Consider the following 21,551-nt stretch of genomic DNA (forward strand, 5'->3'; position numbering starts at 1 on the left):
GGGTAGGGGGTAGAGCCCCCTGTCGGCCGAGCAAACACAACGATAGGGGGCCGGATCCCCTTGTTGTTGTTGCTTAAACAAGGGCAGGGGGTGGAGCCCCCTGCTAAAAAGTACCAGCGGCAGGGGGGCGGGGCCCCCTACCGACCAAGCAAACACAATGACAGGGGGACAGATCTCCCTACCATTGTTGCTTAAACAAGGGTAGGGAGGGCGGAGCCCCCTGTTGGAAAGTACCAGCTGCAGGGGGCGGGGGGGGGGGTTGTCGACAGGTTGAAAAGAGGGACAAGGGGGAGGCACAAGGGTACGGGAGGCGAGCTCACCGGGGTGGTCACTGGTGGACTTTGGTCGAGTTGCTGAAGCTCGAGGAACAAGCGGTGGGTGGCCTGTGGGGTCCCTGAGGGAAGAAGGGGGGATGGCGACGATCGAAGAGGGGGTGGCCGACGGTCGGTGGTCGTCGGTGGCAACAAGGAAGAAGGAGGCATTGGTGGTGTTTGGAGGGGTGGCCGGTGGCCTCGTTTGTCAACGTCTGCTTGAAGGATGGGAGGCGACAGAGGGGGATCAAGTGAGGGAGGAGAAAGGGCAATGGATCGACGAAGGAGGGGAGAGAGAGAGAGAGAGAGAGAGAGAGAGAGAATAAGGAGACAATTTTGCGCCTTAGATGGGTCATTTTACATCAAAAAATAGCAACGACTTAGCGACATACATATTATGTCTCAAAATCTGTCGCTACTTAGCGACGAAAAAATTATGTCGCTCATCCGTCGCTAAGTTGTGATAGAGTTTGAAACAAAAAAAATTCACCACTAATTCGTCATTAATTAGCGGTGGAGTTTGAGACCGAATTTATCTATCGCTAATCCATCGTTACTTAACGATGGATTTTGAGACAAAATTTGTCTATCACTAATTCCACAGCTAATTTCGATTTTAGGGACAACTAGTTTTCTCTAGCTAATCCATTGCAAATTTATGATGGATTATTTCTGTCACAAATTTTTGTCGTTAATTAACATTTGTCTTATAGTGGATTGGTTCCCTAAGTGCGTGTTATGGGCTAAGGGCCCTTCCTCTAGATCTCAGGTTTTGGCTTGGTTAATTTTGCATGATAGAGTTCAGACTCACAATTATTTAAAGAGGTTAGGTTTTCAGTTACCTAGCTGGTGTGTGCTTTGTCAAGCTGCTGAAAAAACTACCTTTCATTTATTCTGGTCTTGCCCAATCTTTGTGGTCCTATTTAGTAAGACGTAAAGATCTCTGGATGTGATTGTCAAAGAGGAGTCTTTCACGCTTGATTTGCTTCTGGGCCCTGTTCAGATTAGATGATACAAGCAGTAGAAGCTGATCTGGAAGAAGTGGTTGCTTACTACTTGGTGGTTTGTTTGGATGGCGCTCAATGATGCTATTATCCGACAAATTCTAATCGTCCTTAATAATCTTATTCATAAAATCTTGGTTGATGTATATGTGATTCTGCGTTAAAATCTTGGTTGATGTATATGTGATTCTGCGTATGCGTATGCATCTTAGAGACCTCCACTTTCATATGATCAACATTCACTTATCGGTGGTGCCTTTTAGTCCAGCAGATCCTGGTTGAGCTTGGCTTTGTTGTCTGTAGCTATCTGTCTGTAGTTTCTTTTCTTTAGCTTCTTATTTTTCTATTTTCTATTTTTATCTTCTTTCTTGTTTGGTTCATGGGTTCAACATTTAGTTGATCTTCATGAGTGGTAATGTTGATCTCCTCTCTCTCTCTCAACCTTCACCAAAACCAGGTGGGTGCAATCCCGAAGTTGACTTTAAGATTTTGTTACCAAGTCCCTACCCGATCTACCAAACTAAAAATCATGCTAGGGTCGTATAAGGATTACATAAACTAGGTTTGATCCATACCATGCCTGGCTCGATATGATAATCAGACCTCACAGGTCAAACCCAAATAGTTCGTTGGATCCCTTCCTTTGTTAATTACCAGACCTTAATGCTGCAGAATCAAGTGTGAATCGGAATCTGGTCAGACCCGACCCATTGACACCCTTACGGGTCTCTGCATTTTTGTTTGAGGAGAACCCATTGTATTCATTCAATTTGCAAACAAAGTAGCTGGCATTGGTGAAGTCATCTGGCACGTTGAAACTTGGGGGCCTTGGTCCTTTACTGCATAACGAACCATTGAGAGAGAGAGACGGGAACCATTTTACCCAAAGAAAAAGTAGGCCAGCATTTCCAATTGGATCCACCGAGCCTTGAAACTTACAGATCCACTTATGTAGTTGACAACTTTACGTCCTTACCAAACAGCTCATCAGAAAAATGAAGTTCGTGCTTTCCCTCACTCACTATTTCTACCACTAGGTGGGGGAAATCATTGAATAATAAACACGTAAACCCAGCGTCCTTTTCAGAAAAATAGCCAGTCAATCACGGCACTAATTTCTTGTTCTTTACACATTCTCATAAAGAAAAAAACAAGCCAAACCAAACTTATTGCCTCCCCTCACTTTTGTCCCCATTTTACCATTCAATGCATGACTCTCTCTCTCTCTCTCTCTCTCTCTCTCTCTCTCCTGTTTCATTTAAGAACATCATGTCTAACAACATGCAATTGATTGGAAAAGTCTAATTTAGTTATGAACCCATCAAGAGAGATCACGACTCTCCGTTTGGTGTCCTCTCTTTTGGCTATTGTGCTTCATAATGGAGAAAATTTTACTTAGGGGCTAACCTTTTTCCCATAATTCCAAATACAGGCCTTATGTTTTTGAAATTTTAAATATGAACTCGTCAACATCTATCATCTTGGACAGTGTTTTCTTTTTAGGTTTCTTATATTGTCCCTTTAAAATTGAAAAGTACCTTATTTATTCTAATAAGGAGGTAGACAGTTTAAACTCTTAACGAGGAAGGTCATTGTTATAATTTGACTTATAATTTAACCAAAGGACAATAATAAATGCAGGCCTTACTCAGCAGTTTCTACAAAAAGTTGGCTCATATTTAAAATTTCAAAAAGGTGAGAGTTGGTCCCCAAAGTCATCTTGAGATTCATGGTTTTGTTTGATAGATTGAAGATGGATCAGGATCATTGAGAGTTGAAATTTATATAAGGCCGCAAAAGGGGCCAGGATAGTGACATTCACATTTATTATTCAAGCTGCCATTTATGGATCCAAAGCGAGGTGGTTGAGCATCTTGGTCATTTGGTTGGTCCACAAAAATAAGGGAAGCCACCACCTTGTTGAGGGCAGTCAATCTGTAAGATAGATGGTGTAGGGTTGCTTTTTTGTGCTGTCACATGTACCATAAAAAGGTAAAAAATCCAGGTTAATGGTTGCATGCATTTTAAGACTGAATTTACCATGGTTCACAGTTACTCACCCAGTAGCCCGCTTTTGCCCTTATTACAAAATATAATGCATGTTCAAGGAGTTGATTAGTGGGGGGGGGGGGGGGGGGCATCCTTGCATTGTTAGCAAAAGATACTCATGGCCACTCTTCCCTCAAAAAAATACTAATGGCCACTCATCTGGCGGATGGCCGCTAATAAATGTGATGCTGTCAGTGATGGAAAGATGGGTCCTTTTTTTATCAATTCCAAAGGTGCAGTTAGATTTTGATGGATCCCCTCTCTCTCTCTGGTCCTACATTTCTGGTTTGTAAAAACATCTTTGAATGGAACCTTCCCTAAACCCTAGTGAGTTTGGCTGGTGTGGTGAGGTAGGTGGCAACTGAGCAAGCCCCATGCAGACCAAACAAGAGTTCAGTATGGGCTGAGAGAGAGAGAGAGGGAGAGGGTCATATATAACGGTAACTAGTGAGTATGCTGTTGACTTAAAATGACATGCCCTCCCACTCTCTCTCTCTCCTCCCGGTAATCACGCGTCATTAACCGCCACTCTCTCTCTCTCTCTCTCTCTCTCTCTCTCTGCGGAATGCAATCTCTTCCTTTGTCTCTCTCAAGTGTCCGAACCCGCAGTGCCTGATAGAGGCGAAAACTCATCTCCACACACTGCCATGGCTCGGCCTCTCCTCTTGCTGCTCTCTCTCCTCCTCCACCCTCTGCTATCCCACTCTGTTCCTTCTTACAGTAAGAATCTCTCTCTCTCTCATTAATTAGTTCTGATTGGTTGGTACTCTTCTTATTTCTGCAATTTTATGATGTGGGTCATGGTTTTTTGTTGTTGAAATTCGTACAAGTAGTCGCAAATTTTCGTTTTATCGTGAAGCTGTGCATTTAGATTTGAGTCTTTTTTAGTTACACTTGGGTCAAGAACTTCTGTTGCTGAAGTTGATTTTGGCCATCGTTGAATTCCATGAATTAGAGAAAACTTGTTGTAGAGTTCTTAGTTTTATGTATACTTCTTGATCACATGCAGATTTTTCATTGCTAATCGACTGTGGCGGGCAAGACAATTTCACTAGCCAATTTAACCAATCATGGACAGCGGACGTGTTCTACACGGGAGGGAGCACAGGATTAGTTGCAAACCCACAGGATTTCATTCAACAACAAGAAAGGACCCTCCGGTTTTTCCCCGTTTCGTCCGGGAAGAAGAACTGCTACAATGTCAATGTCCCGAATGGCCGTTACTTCATTAGGACATTCACCGTGTATGGGAATTATGACAACAAGATGCAGACACCGAACTTTGATCTTTCTGTTGAGGGTTCTCTTGTTTTTAGTTGGAGATCACCATGGGAAGAAGCAGTAAGCAGAAATGGGGCGTATTCGGATCTTTTCGCATTTGTAAATGATGGGCAGGCAACAATTTGCTTCTATAGCATTGCCACAGACGCACCAGTGATTGCATCTTTAGAAATTATACAGGTTGATCCACTTTCATATGATTCTTCATCTACGGGGAAGGATCACATCTTGGTAAACTATGGGCGTTTAACATGTGGATCCTTTCCTTTTGGACCCGGATTTAGCAATGATACAGATTATTTTGGTAGAGCTTGGCAATCTGATGTAAGGTTTCGCCATTGGAATTTTGATGCTAGGCGAATTTCAACTACAATCCCGATACACGGTGCTGATCAGGCACCTGACTATTTTCCAGAGCATTTGTATCAGACTGCAATAACAGTGGGTTTTAGTGAAAGCCTTGAATATGCATTGACTGTTGATGCTAGGTTGGATTACTTGTTGTGGTTTCATTTTGCTGAGATAGACCCTTTTGTGACTAAACCGGGCCAGCGTGTCTTTGATATATATGTCAATGGATACATTGTTACCAGGATAGATATATTCGAGCAAGCAGGCGGTTTCACTGCTCTTAGATGGTACTACATTGTGCGGAAACTGAACACCACACAGTTGAATGTGAACCTTGTGCCAGTGGTTGGTGCTCCCTTGATATGTGGGCTCGAGAACTATGCTATGGTTCCTCTTGACGTTACCACAGTTCCTAACCAAGGTATGATGTGACTTTTGTGGATTCCCCTCTTTGTTGACCTTTGTAGTCATTTTGGATACAGAGACATTTCAAATTTTGATGCATCCCCAAAAGGATAATTTTGAAATTGTATTTGGAAGCAATAGTGTGCTTCCTACATTTTATGAGAACAGCTTTCCAATTTGATATTCTTGTTATCTAAGTAAATATGTATACCAAATTGGCAGTACTTGCAATGAGAGCATTGAAGGAGTCACTGCATGTTCCTGACAGAATGGGCTGGAATGGTGATCCATGTGCTCCTTCCACTTGGGATGCTTGGGAAGGAGTAACCTGTCATAATGACGGAAAGAATGGCCTTGTCATAACCCAGTTGTAAGAGCATCGCAGTCATGTTAGAGTAACTTTCTTTGAATCCATAGATCAAAAGGTGTTATCTTGATTCTTCGTTTCCATATTCTTTGTCTTTTGATATGTCATATGTTATTCACTTGAATTTCCTTTGAAGCAAAGAGAGCAGTGGAGATTAAGTTCTTATATCTTGAGTATGCAGACTTATAAGTTCATGTAGAACTTGATAGAAGCTTATCTGGTTCATGTGGGAAAAGAGGAGGACATCATGCCTTCTAGAAGTAATAAGACTAGAATCATGCATAATACAGTCTCGACCTACTTATAGAATAAATAGAAGTTCAGAGGTAGAATTCGTCCATAATAGAGTGTCAACCTATTTTGGGAGGTAGAATTAATCCTTTATTTTTTCATTTTGATAGATGTATTGATTTTCTGAACTTACAGGAGAAGGAAGCTTTAGCTATTTTTTCTCCAATTCATGACTCATTGAACATGAAATCTGTAATTTAAGATATATGTGTGGATTGTGGACAATGTTATAGAAATACAATATAATATTAGCTATCATAGTATTACACTATTACTGATTGGTAGTTACATAGAATAACCCTCTTCACAGAAGTTGACCTTGATTTTGTAACGTTTTCCTTCTTTTCTTCTGTTTAAACTTGTGAGAGCATCTTAGCCAGAATATTGGGGATATATAGTGTCATTTGACCCCTTTTGAAAAAGACACAGGCCAACCATCACCAGTTGCTTCCCTAAGATGAAGAAGATCAACCACCACCTATGGAGAAAGATATAGGGCCTCCTCCGCATATATGCAGCTAGAGAAATTTCTCTTCTTTTTATGAAGAAAGAAAATGATGCATCATACTCCAGATATCTTGCTAAGAAAGAACTTGAAGAAGTTGAATAACAATAAGAGTTTTCAGAGAAATGGATGCTTGTCATTTTTGTTTTTGAATTATGTTACACTGAATGTTTTTCATCCTTTATGTTGAGTTATGATTGTTAGGATCCTTGCTCAATTTGGTTAGGTGGGGATGCTATTACTTTTTTATTGACAGTCTTCAAAAGTTGTCCAATGATATGAACATGACTTCTATTCTTTATAAGTATCTATTTATAAAATTTTACTATCATTAATGTTGAATACACGTACTATTTAACGTTAATTTTTAGATCCATTTGTGTTACATTACTTCCAGATTTAGATTTTTCATGTCATTCTTATTCTTTGCTCATTATACATACATACATACATATATATATAGAGAGAGTTACTAGAATATGAGAACTACCATGTGAACTGGGCATTTCCAACACCTTTTTTGCAAATCCAACCATGTAGATGTGTTCAACATAGTGAGTTTGATAAGAATCAACTGCTGGATCATGTATTTTTTATTAAAAAATACTATCTTTGGATGCTTGAATATTTATGAAGATTATGATCTGTTGATTTTGAAGCCTAAAGAAATCTTGTTTATGCATCATGATCAGATGATTCAAGAGGTGGTCCTTATAAAACCAAGCATGTAGATCATATCCATACGATTAAATTTTAAGAGAAAAGGACAAAAAATCCATGAAAATTGTGGTTCACACGAGATTCTAGTGAATATATATATATGGGTTTATCTAACCTTAAACAAGTTATATTTAACATTAGCTGCATTCAACCTATTGAAAAGACCAATGTGCCCTTAAAAGCAAAGACATCTTTTGAAAATTCATGGCCACTTTTTTGGATAAAGTATGTTTTTGTTTTGGAGGGAAACAAAATGTCAAATACATTTTACAAAAAAGTAAATACAAATTTGAATTTAAAATATGAGTTATTTTTTTTACCTCAAAAAGTGATCATGTATCTTCAAGAATGCCATTACTTTTAAGGGTATTTTCGTCTTTTAAATTGATTGAATGCAGCTAATGTTAAATACAACTATATATATAAAAGAAAAATCTATTGTAGTTCTGAACCATGATAACATATGGTGGTACATGCTCTTGTTTGCATGAACCTAGCTAATAAATGTTGGATCTAACCATGCAGATGTGTTTAGCATGATTTATTTTCCATGTGAGTTAATCATCTCCATTGCCTCATAAGATTCAATTTTCAATATAGTGAAAAATCAGTGGCTCACAATTCATGAAGATGAGGTTGGTTTAAATGGCCCAAAATGTCTCATTGGAGTCAGCTCTAATACATGAAAATAACCATTAGATCACACTAAACATGATCGACAGGTCAGTTTGTGCTTTAGGGTATCATCTCTATGTAAATCAAGAGCATGTTACCCTAACTTATGGTTGTTGGGTACCACAACAGACACATCCTATATATATTATATATGTGTGTGTGTAAAATCATTGATCTATGTCACACAAACACTCCATTTTTTCCTCCGTACCTGTGTCGACACGTCTCTGTCTTGACACCTGGACACGCCATTTTACCCTCCGTACATACAAGTTTGTATTCAATTTATAATTTATAATTTATAATTTTTAGTATATAATATATATTTTAGATATAGCATATATATTTAGATTATATTCAGTTTATTTTGTATTTATGTGATATTTAATTTATATATATAGCCGTATTCCCGTACCCATAGTTTTTGGTATTGCCATGTTGTACCCTCCGTACCAGCACCTGCACCCGCACCTGTACCCAGTTGACATAGATCTCAGTGAACTGGGAGCTGACGATCCATGATCCAGCTCACATGAGCTAGTTCTCACTTTCCTTGGCTTGATTTATCGATTTATCTGCAATGGTATTAAGTATTAACTTGTCTTTCCTACTTTGTATTTCCTTGCCAATATTGTGTTTTCTTATAAATGATGAACCTTTAAACTTACCTAATTGTTAAGTTTCTCAAAGTTCCGAACGAACAACATCCACACTTTTATTCAAGGTTGAATCACTGCCTATCATTTAAAATATGTAAAGTACACCAATTTATGTCCTAACGCACACTAAAATTTCTTCTTGTGGCTAGGGATCTTGGAAGTCAAGGCCTGAAAGGATATATCAGTGATCAGATAAATCTTCTAACGAATTTGTTGAGCCTGTAAGTACTATCTGTTAATGTTTCAATTAATGCATATGAAATATGTAAACTATATTGCTTCAGAGATTTTGTCATATTTAATGTTAGTAGCATGATTTCTTTGTTTAATCTACTAACAGAATTGTGATTCCTGAGCATAGCATACTTGCAAAATTTTCTGCTATATGGAAGTCTTTTTCTTGGTACAACTGAATGAGGTACTGAATGATAACCAATTTTCTATTGAAGATAGAAAATGTTTAAAATCATAAAGCCGTGTGTAGAATGCTTACATATTGGAAGTATACAGAGTTAAACAACTGTGTGACTAAGGAAAATGTATGCAGTAAATTGAACGAAACCAACACAGGTAAACATTATTGATAGGTAACCCACAAACAAAATGCATTTTATATGTCTTTTGACTCTTTTCTAATAGGATCACAATGTGGTCCAATAATCTGTGGTTTTTACTAACATAGAGATTAGTTATTCTCTGATACTGATGGTTTGGATGACTTGCCAACTTTCCTGGTTAACACCTATGTATTTTTCTATTTCCCTTCTTGTGGATATGCATGGCACCATGATGTGATGATCATTTATGTTATGTATTAAGCACCACAAGAGTCACCCTTGTTGATATTTCTCTCCTCTATACGACCAAATTTTTCCTGTCTGGTGTACCTGTAGCCATGCTCTCCACCACCATTATGGTACAGTAATTCAAATTTTAACTGAGTCCTCCTACTAAGAGATGATATACACACATGCACCATATCAAAAATATTGGCAATAACTTTTATGGGGAAAAACTCAGAAGCCACTTGATAATTTTGAAAAAGAAAAGATTTATTAAGAAAATCACTGTCATTGTGGTCATCGGATATGCTTCAACAACATTGTTGGTAAGTTCCTTTAAAAATATACAGCCTCTGTGGAAATATCCTAACTTCTCCTCAAAAGGATCCCATATAGAACATGGGTTGTTTATCTTAAATGGCTGTGTATGCTTCTTCATTTCCTGAAAGTATTAATGCAGTTTTGTCTGATCTTATTTTTGGGATATTGCAATGAAATCTTTTCATCCCATGCATGTCTGGTTTCCTATTTTTCTACTCACTGAAGAGTTTTGAGCGTTGTGCTAATTTTAGAATCTGTATTAATCCAATTTAATGAAGATAATTATGTTACACATGGGATGTCCTCTTGGATTTCTTTCTTTGCAAATATGTTGATTTTGATAAGCAGTGCAAGCCCATTATTTTACCTTTTTTAGCCTAGTATTATTGATTTTCCAATGCTTATGCATTTTTCTCTTAAAGAATCATTCCTTTTCTTCACATTTATGGGAATGCAGAGTAGCATTTAACTTGTATGAAACTTTTGGTATCTTTTGATTTTATACTTTTATTGTGTTCATGTTCATGGAGAATTGCTAAATTTCAGTTACTTCTGTGCATTCCCAGATGTTTTAAATCACACATTATCTATTTTTCTTGAAGTGCCTTTTCAATTTATCACTAGCAGTGACTGTTGAAGAAACGTTTGTGCTCTAGGATCTTTTATCTCTGGAGCAATATTGTGTTGATTATGCCAAAAATGTTGAAAGATATTTGTCTTTTCTACAGGAATTTAAGTTGGAACAGCTTGAGTGGTAACTTACCTTCTGGGCTCGGAGGTCAATCTCTTGTACAGTTGTATGTTTTGAATCATCCGTTCTCCTTGAACTGCATAATCATGGTTCCCATTTACCTCTTCACTTGCTACATGCTTGATCTAATGGAACTCAAGCATTTCTAACTAGGAAAGTTTATGCATTGGCAAAAACTAAATTCCATAACCCACTGAATGAATTGTCAATTTAGCATGTCATTTTCACTATGACAAAGGACTGGCCATTACATATCTCAAATTTGAAGTCAAATTCTTACAAATGCATTAATTTGTCTATTTTCATGATCACTTTTCATCAGAGTCTACATGTAAATATTTCTCTTTTACCAATTTATGCATCTAAAATATCTTTATAAGGAGAACTGTTCTTTTATAGTAAAAAGTTTTCTCTTATAAAGGCTGTACCCAAGGTGTTCCATATATGAAAATTTGTTTCCATTTTAGATCATCAAGCAGATGATACTTGGTACAGAAGAATGTCTCATAATGCCAACCAGTAACCACACTATTGTTATATCTAGATGCATAACCTCCATAGATTTTGAATTTTACGTTCATAAATCTATAGTTGCTTTTAAATTTGAAAGGGTTAGTTAGCATATGCTATTTATCTCTATATAGGACTCTTAATGAATAAAAAATGCATGTCATGTACTTTCCTGATGTATTTAGTTGCCTATTAATATAGCTTATGCTGTGAGAGCTAATGTGCAGGGACTTGTCACATAATGTGTTATCAGGAGCTATCCACGACAGCTTAGGTTCTTCAAATCTTCAAGTTGTGTAAGTTTTTTTGCTCCTAAAAAACTGTTTCCTATTTGAAGGAATTGTCATTGGATATTTTTTGCATGGAACACGGGCCATATTAAGTCTACCTTCCAAATTTTAATAATAGAATGGTCATTTTTGTTATTCTACTTTATGATTTGATGAGGATATTATTTATTCCTAAAATTTGCATGTCTTAAGCTTGCAGTTGCAATATAGATCTGCATATACTCCAGTATTTCACTCTATGTCACTTGATTTGATGCGGGTGTGGGGAGGGTATATATATATATATATATATATATATATATATATATATATATATATATATATATATATATATATATATATATATATATATATATATATATATATATATAATTTTTAACAGTTTTAAGTTAACACTATGTGTATGTGTGTGCATTTATGTAGATAAAAATGGACTTGATTAGGGTTAACTGAATCTACTTTTGGATAGAAATGGACCTCAGTGTGGTTGACTTCACCTAACATAAAGGAAGTTGTGTTCAAGTGTCGCACCCGCCTAGGTGCGGGTGCGCGGTGCCCTGTTAGAAGAGTCCCTGTGACATAGATTTCTCTATATTACTTGGTAGTGGGGTTTAGTGATTTGGAAATTTTATGGTATATTGCTCCAGATTTTAGGGAAAGCATTTACATGGAGAAGCTTTGCATTTTCCATTAGAGGCATTCTGGCAATGACATAGTGTTTCCTTTAGGTTTTGTGATGTTCTGAAAATTTGAGAGAAAGGCTCAAGGGCCCTTTTTGAAATTTTGGCAAGTTACCAGATTTTCTAATGCTGAAGCAGAGAGACATTACCTTCATCTTTCGCTCAGTCAGTTGGTGGATGCCATTACTGTGTTCAGATGGTTCTTAATGAATTTAGTTATCACCTAGGAAATTGGGATGCTACTCACGGGTCCCCTGACACCCCTTTGTAATGTAAAAGGGTGGGAAAAAAGCCGTCCCTTTGGGGACGGCTTTGCCCCGCAAATCAAATGTGGGATAACACCTGCACAGGGGCTGCTTTGTCCCCACGCAGGTGTCATACCATGAATGATAAACACCCTTAAGGAAAAATATTTCTACAAGTGTTAAATGTGGATAAGATTTTGTCTTGTTACACTTTTTTATTTGAAGGCATCCAGCTGTGCAATCATCACATAAAAATCTTTTTTCAATTCTTACCCTCATTGCATGGAATAGATTCCTGACACTTCACGTGGTTGTTCTAACATGGAACTGGATTTATTGACACAAACATGCAGAAAGAAAAAATGATATGGTTTATGTGTTAAAGGATTTGTTGGACGATAAATATTACCCATTTAGGTGTACGCAAGTATAATCAAAGGTGAAAGGAAAACGATCTAGTAATATGCTTTATGCATTAAAAGTTTTAACATTGAAAAAACCTCGTGACATTGGCATGTACGTATTATCTAACATCTAAGTAGCATGGGCACTTCTAGTGGGCCTATATTCAAGTTCAACATCTAAATAACATGGTTACTTCTAGTGGGCCTTGTTAAGAGAGACACGTTTTTGTACATGTGTACATATATATATATGTATACACTATATATGTATTTGAATTTTGAATACATATATATATATATATGTATTTTATATTTACTATATATATTTTCTCTTATTTTTATTATTAGATTGCATTAGGTTTATTGTTGTTTCATTTCTATTTTTTCTATATTGACTAGGGCTAACTGATCACTTTGACCAGATAGCTGTTTGGAGCTTCCCAACGGCTAGTTGGTCTCCTTCTCTCCTCTCTCTTGTGTATATATATGGGACTACTGGTCCCCATTGAAGTATTCATATTTTATGCATTTTATGTGTTAATAAAATAAATTATTTTATATTGTGAGTGTGTGACATTATGCCTCTTGACAGATTTTTCTTTTTAGATTGTGTTGTGTTTTTCCCCTATTAGGCATTGTTTTTTGTTCATGGAGATATCATTACATGGTATAAGAGCCATTGGCTCTTTGGACCTTGTTCTTGCAATTGTGATTAAGAATCGGTGGCCTCTATATTTTCAAGTGCTCATGTGTTCGTGGTACCATTCTTGTCCATGGATCCTTCTTCCTTCATCCTTCATCCTTCATCCTTCATCCTTCTCTCTCTATTCTTCTTCCATCTCCATGGTAAAAAAGGAGGTTGTCACCATCGTCCCCATCAAGTTTGATGGGAACAACTACAATAGGTGGACCACAACAATGAGGCACTTTCTTGTGGAAAAAGAATTATGGCACTTGGTGGATGGTTCTACTCTAGAACCTCAACTCAATTCTTACCAAGAATGTGAATGTGGTGGAGGAAACCCTAAAAGTTGGTGAAAAGGTGAAGTCTATGCCTGATTATCGAAAAGCCTTGAGAGAATGAGAAGTGGGCCAAGTTAAGGTCCTCTCACGGTTCATGAATAGCATGGACCAAGATCTATGTGAGCATTTTGAGCTTTGAAAGGGCCGATGAAGGATGTACCTTTGTCACTTCAATTTATATGACTCTTTTGTCTCCATGACTGATGAAACTCTTTTTCACATAAAAGGTATAGGAAACATTGATAAAATTCTTGAAAATTCAAAAAAAAAAATGTTTCAAATGTTAGGCATATTCCAAAACTAAGTTTAAATCTTCTTTTTGTTTCTGAAGTTTTTGATCATGGGGTGTGATGTTTCCTTCTCATCGAGTGATTGTTGGGTAAAGGATCGTTGGTTAGGAAAGCTGATTGGGCATGACCATAGAGAATGAAGCCTCTACTACATGGACTTTATTGAATTGTCCACAAAAAATTATAATATTGCCAAACATAGTGATTTTGAACTTTGGCATAAATATTTAGGCCATCCTTGTGTATCTAAAGTTCTATATTTTCCTTGTTTAGAAAATTTTTGTAATGATGAAAATCTTATTTGTATTGATTGCATACTTAAAAAATAAAATCTCTTCCTTTTGCGAAACACAAATTCATTTTTTCTTGGTCTTTTAAATTGGTGCACTCGGACGTTTAGGCTCCTATTCACATTGCTTCAAAGGGTGGTTTATCTTATTATATTGGTATTTGTGGATGATTTTTCTAGATATACTTGGATTTATTTTCTTAGACATAAGTCAAAAGCTTTTCATTTTTTTAAATTTTTTCATGCTATGATAAAAAATCAATTTAATTCTAACATATCTATTTTTCAAACTGATTCAGGGGGATAGTATGTTTCAAATGATTTCAAAAATTACCTTGATTTAAATGTTATTTTCGTCAAAGGTATTGTCCTAATACACCTCAACAAAATGGTTTAGCAGAACGAAAACATAGGCACATTATAGAAAATGCTAGAACCCTTTTGATTTCAAACAATATTCCAAAATATTTATGGTTCGAGGCTGCCTTCACTACTATTTATTTCATATGTCATCCTTTTCTTTAAAAAGTATCACCCCTATTGGAAAAAAAATTTGTGTTCAACCAAATTATAGTAGGTCAAAAGTTTTTTGTTGTAAATGTTTTGTTTTGAATGAAAGAAGAGACAAACTCTTACCAAAATCCATTCCGTGTGTTTTTATTGGTTATGTTGAGAATAAAAAAGGATTTAGGTGTTATAATATTAAAAATAATAAATTATATGTTTTAAGAAATGTTTATTTTGTTGAAAAGGAGAGTTGTTTTGATTCTAATATGCCTAAGAAAGATAATGAATATTCATTTCTTTTGGATTTATTGCCTAAAGAAAATGTTGATGTGCTTGATCAAGAAGAGAATGTTACCCATTTGGAACCTCCAGTAGATGTCTATGATAACCATAATGAGAATGTCATTTCTAAAGTTGAACCTCTTATCCTCACTTATTCTAGAAGAACCATGGAGAACCAACCTAGTGATTTTGAAAGATTCCCTCACATAGAACTAGTTGAAACTTCCAACCTTAGGAGATCTACTAGAATTTTGAGACCTCCTGACAGATTTGTATCCTATGAATCTTTCTCGCTACAACATAGAAAATGTTTAGCTTGTATATATTTCTACTTTGAACCCAAGGCTTATAGTCAAGCTAAGGATCATCCAGAGTGGGTCGAAGCCATGAAGATTGAAATGGAAGCCTTAGAAAAATCCAAGACTTGTGATATTGTGAAATTATCAAATAAAAAAAAAACTAATAGTATGTAGATGGGTATATAAGGCCAAAACCAAAAGTGATGCGACATTAGAAAGACATAACGTCAGGTTAGTTTCCAAGGGATATGCTCAAGGATACAAAATAAACTATTAGGAAACCTTTGCCATTGTAACAACAATATGCACTGTTACGTCCCTCATGGCCCTGGCTTTTATTAGAGGTTGACCTATATATCAAATGAATGTGAAAAATGTTTTTTTTAAAATAGAGATTTAAAATAAAAAGTCCATATGGATCCACCTCCAAGTCTTGAGGTTCAATCTGGTTACATTCTCTATTAAAGAAAAACTTTGTATAGTTTAAAATAAGCTTCTAAAGCCTGGTATGATAGATTCAGTACTGTGGTGTTAAATCTTGGTTATAGATCGTGTTATACTGACATTGCTTTATTTGTTAAGACATCTTATGCAGGTATCATCATTCTACTTTTGTATGTAAATGGCATGATTATCATAGGTGGGGACAAATAGAGAGTTAGTCATATTAAAAATGTTTTAAAAAGTAGTTTTAAAATGATTGATCTCGGATTTCTTACATATTTTTTTGGTATTGAGGTAACATACTCACCTCATGGGTATTTATTGACCCAAATTAAATTTGCAACTGAGATCATTGACAAGTTCAAAATTACTGACAAGAAAGGAGTTGATACTCCATAAGTGATAAATGCAAAAATGAAGATTAATGGTGAAACCTCTGGAGGATCCCATATTGTATCGTTATAGTATTGGAGCTCTCACATATTTGTCTATCACCCATCCTGATATTACTCATGTAGTTTATACTGCAGGTCAATTCCAAGTTTCCAACACTCACCAACTACTATGCGTATGAGTTGGTACGAGGATACTTCTAAGGGACTCTTTTATCATTTTCTTCTTCTCTTGATTTAGTTGTATACTCTGATTCGGACTGGAAAGGGATCTTAATTATTATAGTTCAACTACTGGTTTTTGTGTAGTTTTTGTAATAAAATATATGAAAATACAAAACAACGGCCTCTAAGGTCTTATAAGATAATAAACACAAAGTGCACATGCATATGCACAAGTCCAACTAAGGGACAATAGAAGAGCACAAAGGCACTATGCAAGCACTAAGTGCATTTAAAACATCAAAGAACTAAAGAGAGAAATACAAAAATATAAAAAATATTCATCTTATTGAGAATCTTTATCTTACAAAGAGGAGAAAAGCTCTATATATAGAACCAAGATGGGCATTTAAAGAGAGGCATTCGGTCATTGGTCATACCCCATACACTATACAATACAACAAACAACAAAACAACAATAACTACGCCTTCATCCCAAAACAATTGGGGTCGGCGATATGAACCAACAAAGAAAATCATTCTGGGTCTTCCACATGAATCCTTCTCCTCCATTCATTTCTATCCAATGCCATGTCCTCGGTGAGGTTCAAAGCATTCATATCCTTTCCTATCACCTCCATCTATGTCTTCCTAGGCCTACCCCGACCTCTTTTAACTAATATATTTTCCCATTTCTCCATCCTTCTAACTGGAGCATCATTAGGCCTTCGTCGAATATGTCCAAACCACCGTAAACGATTCTCTCTCATCTTACAATAAAGACAAAAATACAATATTGTCCCTAGCGGACAGTCATTGTTTACATAAAAATGACAATACCAAAATTCTCCTAAAGAGCATTACCTATTACATAAATACAATATATATATACACACACACACATATATATATACATGTATATATTTAACACCACCCTTAAACTTACATTGTGATAATCGCAAGTTTGAAACTATAAGTCCTCGAAGGTCTTAATTAAATACAAGTCTTCGAAAGTCTTCGAAAGTCTTCATTAAATACAAGTCTTGAAAATATCTTCATTGGTAGTCTCTATCTTTATAACGCATTAGAGAATTTTGCAAATAGAAGTCTTTGGATGTCTTCATTAGTAATCATCCTCAAACGCTTTCATCAGATATCTCCATCTTCATGATGTGATGCATCAAAGATATTCCTTCCTCAATTCATCGCATCTTTAAGAACCTGCAGAGAGAACAAAACAAAGTTTCAATTACACAAAAGAAAATATCTTAATCCAATAGTTTTAAAACAAATATATTTTTGAATAAGAAAAACATTATATAATCATTAAGAAAGATAAGAGGAGCATACCTTAAGGATAAATTTTTATGAAATCAAATCATAAACCCAAAATCAACATATTTTTCAAGAAAACATAAATATTGATCATAAGAGAATTTGAGCACTAAAGACATAAATCATCAAGAAGAGATAAACATTTTTACATAAATAATATCTCTAGGATTTTTAGAAAAGCATTTCAAATGAAATAACACATCATCAATGACAATATACATATATAAAATATAACAATTAAAAAAACAACCTCAAGAAAAGAATAGATAATTAAATTCATCCATACAACAATACGAGCAAGATAATCAATATGAAACACATATATATCCAATATGTAATTAAAGCATATTTATTGCATATAATAATGAAAGAGAGCGGTCTCACAAATCACAACCCATTAGGATTTATTCACACAACCTAGAATGGGTTTAAGCACAAAGGACCAAACATCAATCTTAATATATATATATATATTAATGAAATGCACATAAGATACATGAAATTTTATCAATAAACATTTTTCCATACAAGTAACAAAAGTTTAGAAATTTTATGGAGAGATTTTAAAAAATCCCACATAACACAAGGACTGATATTTGCAAATCTCAACAATAGTTCGACTACCACACAATCACCTCACTGGACCTCAAAATTTAAGTGTATCAGCGACTAGAAAAATAGTAAAATCACAATGCTATTAATGGGCTAAAAAATACACAAAAAGTGTGAATAACCAACAATATCTTGTCTACATAAAATGACACTTAAAATAAGTATATCAGTGACTAGAACAAGAGCATAACCAATGGGTGCACATAACTTACCATAATGAAAACATCTTTTGTCTATATATAATGACACTCAAAATAAGTGTATCAGCTAGTAGAGCAAGAGTGTCTACATAAGATGGCACTTAAAATAAGTGTATCAGTGACTAGAAAAAGAGCATAATCAATGGGTGCACATAACTCATCATACTGAAAATAACATCTTTTGTCTACATATAATGACACTCAAAATAAGTGTATCAGCTAGTAGAACAAAAGTATAATCACAGTGCCACTTATGGGCTAAAAATACACACAAAAGTGTGAGTAAACATCTCTTGTCTATATATAATGACACTTAGATAAAAGGCATAACAGGAGAAAACACAAGAGGTAAGAGTGCTTGTAATGAAAATAAACTAATGTGATAAAAAAGAATAAAAATAACGATTTTAACGATCTTTCAAAACTCCTGTTAAATTGTATCTAATATATATATATATTCTTTGTAATACCCTCTAGGGGTAAAATTGTCTTTTCACATGTAACACACATATTCACTTGAATATGTGTCTTTTCCTTTCTTTTTCTCTTTTTACTTTTTTTTGTTTTTTATATCTTGGAGGGGTCCACAATATGACAGTTGGAGGAGCTCCAACGTCTATATGGGAGCCCCTCCTTGGGTCTCTTGTAGCCCATAAATAAGGGGTGTTTCCCCATTGTATTGTTAAGATTTGTGGTACTCTTTCTCTCAATAAAAGATTACTTTTTTATGCCTTTATGCATTTGTGCTCCTTTGTGAGTGATTCCTTGTGCCTTTGTGCACTTATTCTCTTTGTGAATCTTGTGGGTTATTCAAGTCATCTTTAAAGTTGATATTCTTGAAGATATTTTTACATGGTATCAGAGCGAGGTTTATGAGAAGCTAGCACATGTGTTGCGTCATCATAGTGGTTGCCTAAAAAATCATGCCTACTCTTTATTCTTGTATTTTGGCATGGAAAGCTCTTGCAATCTACTTCCCGTTTGACGTACTACAAGAAATAGCTAAAAGAAGACCCATTATGGTAAGTGTTCTAATTGTGAAGATTCTTTTGTTTCTCATAAAAGCTCCTCAATGGAAGAAAAGGATTCACATTATTTCCTTGGATTCAAACTCAACGGGTCAAGCTATCATGTTTGGGCCGGTAATATGAAAGCTCATATCAAGGGAAAAGGGCTTTAGGGTTACATCAAAGGTACGATTCTGAAACCTGGGCCAAAATTTACTACAGTTGAAAAAGAAAAAACAGAAGTCCTTGATGGAGAGGAAAGAGTGAAGGCTTTTAAAGAATATAACAAGAAACATGAAGAATGAGAAATGAAAAACTACAAAATTGTTTCATGAATTTTTTCTACGGTTGAGACTAGGATTAATGCCAATATTTTGAAATTTAAAAAGGTGTCTCAAGTTTAGAAATATCTTAAGAGGATGTATACCTCGAGAGATTTATCTCACAAATATTACCTCCAAAAAATGACTTTAACCCTTCAACAAGGCGAAATGACTATTAGAGAATATTTCTCTGAATTATCGTATATTTGAGATGAGTTTGCTATTCTTGAATCAAAGTGGAGTGGAGAAGCCATTGAGCTACGACACAAACAATTAGAAGAATGATTTTTTAATTTCTTGAATTGGCTTAGACCCAAATTCGAGCAAATAAGATCATTTTTTTTATCTTCTTTCACTTCTCCACCTCTTGAAGATGTTCTTACTAAGCTAAGTGGGGAAAAAACTCGAATAGGAATGAGTAAAACCAATCAAAGTGTTTTTGTTATGCCTTTAACCAAAGATGAGAATGAAGGTGCCTATGCCGTCTCTAGGCCGGGAAATAATTTGAAAACCTATAAGCTTCCTCATTTCAACAAATTTCAAAATCAAAATCAAGGAGTAAGGGAAGAAAGAGGCCAAAATGAAAGATGGAATCAAGGAAGGGAGTATGAAAAAATTATTTGTCATTTTTGTAAAGAACCGAGACACATTAAGTTGGTTTGTTCAAAGTGGAAGAAGAAGGTGGCTATGTCTACCATGTTTCAACCACACAAGGAGGAAAATCCATCTACTTCCAACAATGGAGCATTATCATTAAGTCAAGTCATGGAGGTTCTTCAACCCCTCTTTAAAGGATCCATTTTCGGTGCCGCCATATCATCTTCTTCTCCTTCCGGTAAGTTTTTTTGGCTTTTAGATTCGGGTGCCTCCTTTCATATGACTCCCAATATTTTTGCACTTTCCGAATACAAAAAAATTGTTTTACCTTCTTTTGTTTCACCCGCAAATGACGTTTCTCTTGAAATCAATGGAGTTCGAAAGTTTGAAAAACAAGATTTTTTTATTTCTAAAGTTAGATTTATACCAAAATTACATTTAAATTTGCTTTCGGTATCTCAACTCTCGAACCATGGATGTGATGTTAAGTTTTCATCAAATAAATGTTGGGTACATGATCGATGGTCCGAGAAGTTGATTGGAGAAGGCCTTAGAAAATGAGATCTCTACTACGTGGAGTTTCTACAAATTCTAAAATATTCTTTTTGTAATCTTGCCCAATATAAAGATATAAATGTTTGGCATAAAAGACTTAGGCATCCTAATGTCATCAAGCTTTCCTATTTATATTTTGTTAAAGATCTTTATAAAAGTGACTTCACTTGTAATGATTGTATTCTTGAAAAAAAGAGAAGTTTGCAATCTATGTTTACAACCAAACCATTTGAACTTGTGCATTCGGATGTTGGGGACCAGCACCCGTCATATCTAAAGGAGGATTTGCATATTATGTTATTTTTGTTGATGATTATTCTAGATATTATTTGATATATTTTTGTAAGCATAAACATGAGGTTTTTACATAATTTAAGATATATCATATGTTGATTAAAAATCAATTTAATAGAAACTTAAAGATTCTTAAGGACGATTCCGGAGGTGAATATCTTTCAAATGAATTTAAAAATTATCTTAAAAATAGTAGAATTATTCATAAAAAAATTTATCCCAAAACACCTCAACAAAATGGTCTAGTAGAAAGAAAACACAGGCATATTATTGAAACCACTAGAACTTTGTTTATTTCTCAAAACATTCCTAAAAGATTTTGGGCCGAGGCGGCCCTTG

The 21,551-nt window shown here is 35.4% G+C and overlaps 1 protein-coding gene across 3 annotated transcripts in view; it reads left to right on the forward strand.

Moving 5' to 3' along the window:
- Window positions 1-3,932: 3,932 nt before the first annotated feature.
- Window positions 3,933-21,551, forward strand: part of LOC149834085 (receptor-like protein 4) — a 52,551-nt gene continuing 34,932 nt past the window's right edge. For all 3 annotated transcript variants that reach the window (XR_016432506.1, XM_090009955.1, XM_090009956.1), the window contains exons 1-6: window positions 3,933-4,084; window positions 4,374-5,417; window positions 5,624-5,771; window positions 8,768-8,839; window positions 10,450-10,518; window positions 11,210-11,278. Coding sequence is in view for 2 of the 3 variants with exons in the window: in XM_090009955.1 (XP_089866081.1) it covers window positions 4,012-4,084; window positions 4,374-5,417; window positions 5,624-5,771; window positions 8,768-8,839; window positions 10,450-10,518; window positions 11,210-11,278 (1,475 nt within the window). In the remaining variant the exon portion in view is untranslated. The remainder of the gene's footprint in view (window positions 4,085-4,373; window positions 5,418-5,623; window positions 5,772-8,767; window positions 8,840-10,449; window positions 10,519-11,209; window positions 11,279-21,551) is intronic.

Source organism: Nuphar pumila, chromosome 6 (assembly GCF_984573655.1).
Source record: "Nuphar pumila chromosome 6, dmNupPumi1.hap1.1, whole genome shotgun sequence".
In the NCBI taxonomy this organism is placed as follows: domain Eukaryota; kingdom Viridiplantae; phylum Streptophyta; class Magnoliopsida; order Nymphaeales; family Nymphaeaceae; genus Nuphar; species Nuphar pumila.